Genomic DNA, 4,981 nt, shown 5'->3' on the forward strand with positions numbered 1-4,981 from the left:
TTTTTTTTTTTTTTTTTTTTTTTTTTTTTTTTTTTTTTTTTTTTTTTTTTTTTTTTTTTTTTTGCACCACCTGTCTTTCCTCTTCCTGTTTCTCATCGCCTTTTCGCGGCTGATTCAGAACGCTGATATTCCCGTCCCAATTCTGCCCGCGCCCCCCGTCTTCATTCTTGTCTTTCCCTCTTCTCACTTTCGCGTATTTTCATACGCGATTCATTGATCGAGAGGAGCCGATTACACGAACGAACACGGAATTCATCTTGCTTTTTTTTAAAGTTCCACGCTCTCTGTCTTTTCTTTCATCTCCTTTCTTTCCGCTTCTTCCTCCTTCTTTTCCTACTTCTTACTTCTCTCTATATATTCTTCATTCATTTCTACTTTCGCCTCCATCTTCTCTTTCTCCTACGCCTTCATCATCAACCTTCAGTTTTGCCTTTCCTCGTTTCCGTTTCCGTTCGTTGGTCCTCACTATTTCATCTATTTCCTCGTCTAGTTTTATTTTCATCGCTGTATTTTTACGATGATTTGACGCAAATGGGATTATTCGCGACGACCGAAAAACGTGCGATGCCGGGAGAGTCTTTTTTTTTTTTTTTTTTTTTTTTTTTTTTTTGTTAAGGTGTTAAGCTTACGCGTGGGATACATACGCGTGCAAGCAGAATTGCCGCCCGCAATTCGCAATGGATATATAAACGATTTTTAAAGTTATATCGAAGAATGTTTCTCAACTATTGTAATGTACACGAATATACAAGCAATATTTCCCCGGTTTCTTTTGCCTTTGCCTGCGTTGATTTTTCTCTTCGTTTCGTCGTTAATATTTCAGAAACTCGCATATTTTTAGACACCGACAGATTGTTTTACAGGCACGCAGACAAATGAATGGACAAATTGATAGACAGAAGTAACTAAGTGAGTAAGTAAGTACTTACTACACACAACACATACACATAGACGAACGCACTCGCGCGTGATTCGTTGAAGATATTGATTAATCGATTAATGAATTCGAAACAGGTTGTTCACCAGAAGTCGAAAGATCAAAGGTGAGATGAAAATGGGAGAAAGCGCGAGAAAAAAGAAAGTAGAAATTTACAAGTCTAGAATAGTTTGCGAATAATGCGAATAGCGCGAAAGAAAAACGAAGAATACGTAGACGATTTTTCGGTAAAGGTGAAAAGAAAGTATCTCGACCAGAAAGAAAATACGTGAATGCAGCTTTTTCGAGATCAAGGGCGGCAATTCGATGAAACTTGCAGTATAACGATCGAGGCGTTATCACCTATTTATAATTATTGTAGCTAACCGGCAAAGTCGATAAAACATGCGCTTTTGGATATCGGTAGCATACTACATCTTCTCAAGCTTCGAAAAAATGCAGAGCGTTGCAACGAAACTGTGTGTGATATTAATGAGCAACGATTCTCCTCTCCTCGAGACATTCCTTTGTACGTTCGCCATCGCAGTATTCCGTTTCGTCTGTTAGATCAATGTCGATTTTCGCGATTCTCTATGAAATCAAGTTGTTCCTCTAGCCTTTACGAAAAGTGTGCCACGACCAAGCGTTACCGTACCAACCAAAGCGGTACCATACGCGTCGAAATATCGAATGCACGCAAACACCTTTATCGAATATATTATACACGTACATGCTCGTTTCAATCATTTCTGATCGAGGAGAGAGAGAGAGAGAGAGAGAGAGAAGGGCGAGGAGTAGGAGAAAGAAAGAGAGAACGAGAAAGCGTGAAAAAGAAAAAACAAAGGATTTGAAAGGTAAACAAGAAATAGAAATGTCGAAGAGATGTAGCGAATAAAAAAAAAAAAAGTAATAAAAAGAGGAAAAAAATGAAGTTGCTGGTATTGTTCGTATTCGGATCTCCGAGTGCATATACAAGAATATGCTGCAACACGGTATACGAAAACGAGTGAAAACGAAATTCGTTTGGTGGACAAGATCAGCGCAAATCTGAGCGACCACCGACCGTTAATGTCGATTTGGACAAAAAAAACAACCGACAGGTACTCGATTTTTTAACGAGTTTACAGGTTCACATATTTAATATATATGTACGCGTATAGTCGGTTCGGTGATCACTCAATATCAAAAATAAAGAGTCTCGAAGCACAACTCGAGCACAATCAACTTTATACCTATTGCGCAAAACGGGAAAAAGAGCCTGACCCATGAATGAATGGTTGAAACGAGGGGATGCGATTCTGAAAGAAAACAACACAATTGATATTCATAACGAGAACAACTTTGAAACCTGTCTCTAGATGTTCCGTCCGCTTTTTCGTTTTTCGTTTTTCGTTTTTCGTTTTTCGATTTTGAACTTTCTACTTCTATTTGAAAATAATTTCTTATCGCATTTTACAACAATCCATATTCACAAACGACATAAACGAATAGGCATAAATCATCCACCTACTTATCGTTAGATACATCGACGAAACGCGAGATTGATCAAAAATATGAAACAACAACGGATTAAAATTATCGTCGAACTCGATAATTTCGACTTACCAGCGGGTTTCCCTCGAGGTTTGTTCGTGGCACTAGTTCTACCAGGACCGTCGGAAGACTGCCCGTTGTTGCTTCTGTCGGTGCGAGCGCCTATCAACGATATGTCCAAAGGATTCGTCGTAACGTTCACATTTGGCTTTCCATCTCCGTATTTCTTCTCATCAATGTTGTTTGCTACTCGATTTTCTCGATTTTCTCGATTTCCTTCTTCGCCACGGGCTCTTCCCACAATTAAGGTTAGCGTCGAATTTACATCGTTCGTCTCCGGCTGACCAGCATCCACCGAACCTCTCACGGGTGTGCTGCACATGTACGTACGTACGATTAGAAGAGAACAAGTGAAACGGAACTCAACAGTCGAGCAACAAACGATAACTCTAGCTCGAGCGAAAGAAACAAGAATAAATAAAAAAATAGTGTTAAACACCTGAAAAAATCAGTCGCTCGAAGATCTGGAAGAGGAGGAGTTCTTCCGGAGACGGAAACCTTGCCAGCGTCATTGACGGCGCCATGGATGATAATAGGCGTCGCGTCGACCGGAGGAGCATCAGTCTCGTCCAGAAGATTCGAAACGCTGGATGCCCGAATATCCAAACAGCCGATTGAAAGTTCCGATCTCAATGTCGCGTCAGTGGATAATGAGGAACCCGTTTTAAGTTTTCCCTTCTCGTCTGAGGTCGAATAGTCGATCAACGAAGAGGATGAAGGTGGCGGGACTGACGATGGTGAGGAAACTACAGCTGGTAGAATCGGTTCCGATGACTGACCGGTCGACGACGTAGCAGCCGGTGGCGACATCTCCGACGGGATGTCCATCAAATCGAAGCTGTCATCTGGTTGTTCACCGTCCGTTGTCGTCACCTACGACCAAATATACTCATTTTTTCGCATCAAATTTTACGTTTTTTCGCACCTTTGTGCGCGCGTGTAATCCTCTGTAATGTCGTTACCATCGTAAGCATCGTGTTAGCACTGTCAGTGCTAGTGTTGATCGTTGTTTCAGAAGCGGTGCTCGAACCCATGACGACTACTTTTGGAACGGTACGGCAACTTCGACTTCCGCCTGCAGATTTAAAGTGCAATCTCCGTAACGCTGAAGCAGCGTGAGACAACAAATCGGTTTCGCGCGAATTCTCTGTTCCATTGTGACGATGTGCGGTGGCATTAGAAATACGCGACGTCTGTGATTGCGACTGCGACTGCGGCTGCGACTGCGACTGCGACTGCGACTGCGACTGCGGCTGAGACTCGGCCGTTGTTGAATCGGTCCCACCGTTACCCCTCGAACTACCATTTTTACGGCTCGATCCGCGACCATCCACCAGACATCCCTGTTTTTATCGAACATTCACCACGCTAACTGATGATCGCTCTTGCAATTTTCTCCACATTCCCCCCGCCTCTCTCTCTCTCTCTCTCTCTCTCTCTCTCTCTCTCTCTCTCTCTCTCTCTCTCTCTCTCTCTCTCTCTCTCTCACTTTCTTTCACATACGCATGCAGAACACACGCACACACGAATGCGCGATCATTTTATCCATGCACATCTACTCGTTCGTCAAACACATCAGACACATTATTTTTCACGTTCTTCGCTATTTCAACTTTCGATACTCACGTGGTTTCTATGTTCTGGGGTGGAAGGTGGATTCGGTGTATTTGGCAGAGAACCCCCTGTGGGGGTGCAATGCCGCAGTCGCGCCAGGGCCGTACGAAGCCCCTCCGTCACGAGGCTCTTTTATTTGGTCCTTGCAGTGCCACTCTCTCTCTCTCTCTCTCGCGCGCGTGCGCGCGCGCCTTTCCGCCAACAATCCTTTTTTTTTTCAATTACTTTCCCTCGATCACTTCTTTTTTCCTTTTATTCGTCTGTCCGTTTTCGTCCCACTTTTTTGCACTTTTGTTTCCTTTGTCTCCTACTTTTTTCCTCGCTTTTTCTTTCCTACCCTTTTTTTTCTTCTATTCTTTTCTATTCTATTCGCCCGGCAAGTCGAATTAAGTACCGATTGAGAAGAATATTCGAATTCGGGTCTCGATACAGGGTTTGCAAACTCTTATTGTGAGAAAACTTCGTTTGCTTTTTCTTTTAAGACCCTCGAAAAAATGCAAAAATGGTATAATCGATTAAACCGAGTTTCGCTTCAATATTATATTCCGTATAAATGGTTGAGCCACACAAACTGGATGTTTGAATGCATTTTCATCCTCGATCTTCGTTTCTGTTTTTGCTCTCGACTGTAATTTCCTTTCTTCGATCAACCACTGATTCTTAAACGATCTTCGTTTCTGTTTTTGCTTTCAATGGTAATTTCCTTTCTTCGATCAACCATTGATTCTTAAACGATTTGGAGCTGTCTCTGTAACGCGAAACAATACGATCAATCTTCCAAATCTCTTTCAGAATAGCATCGGTGATCGACCAACGATGCAATGTCAAATCGATCGATGTATGAGAAAAATATGTGTA

General features: G+C 42.3%; 1 protein-coding gene across 3 annotated transcripts; it reads right to left on the reverse strand.

Annotated features, from left to right (window-relative positions):
* Positions 1-516: 516 nt before the first annotated feature.
* LOC122538165 lies at positions 517-4,405 on the reverse strand. 3 transcript variants are annotated; one of them, XM_043672001.1, is made up of 5 exons: positions 4,136-4,405; positions 3,472-3,852; positions 2,949-3,382; positions 2,522-2,823; positions 517-2,214 (listed from the first exon to the last, which is right to left on the reverse strand). In XM_043672001.1, exons 2-5 carry the CDS (start codon positions 3,541-3,543, stop codon positions 2,099-2,101), a joined length of 924 nt encoding a protein of 307 aa, XP_043527936.1. In that variant the 5' UTR covers positions 3,544-3,852; positions 4,136-4,405; the 3' UTR covers positions 517-2,098. The 3 variants fall into 3 exon arrangements, with proteins under 3 accessions (XP_043527936.1, XP_043527939.1, XP_043527937.1); XM_043672004.1 differs by lacking the exon at positions 4,136-4,405 and having other exon boundaries at positions 3,472-3,857; XM_043672002.1 differs by lacking the exon at positions 517-2,214 and having other exon boundaries at positions 2,345-2,823.
* Between the last annotated feature and the right edge of the window lie 576 nt (positions 4,406-4,981).

This window comes from Frieseomelitta varia, unplaced genomic scaffold (genome assembly GCF_011392965.1).
Source record: "Frieseomelitta varia isolate USP_RPSP 00005682 unplaced genomic scaffold, Fvar_1.2 scaffold_966, whole genome shotgun sequence".
In the NCBI taxonomy this organism is placed as follows: Eukaryota; Metazoa; Arthropoda; class Insecta; order Hymenoptera; family Apidae; genus Frieseomelitta; species Frieseomelitta varia.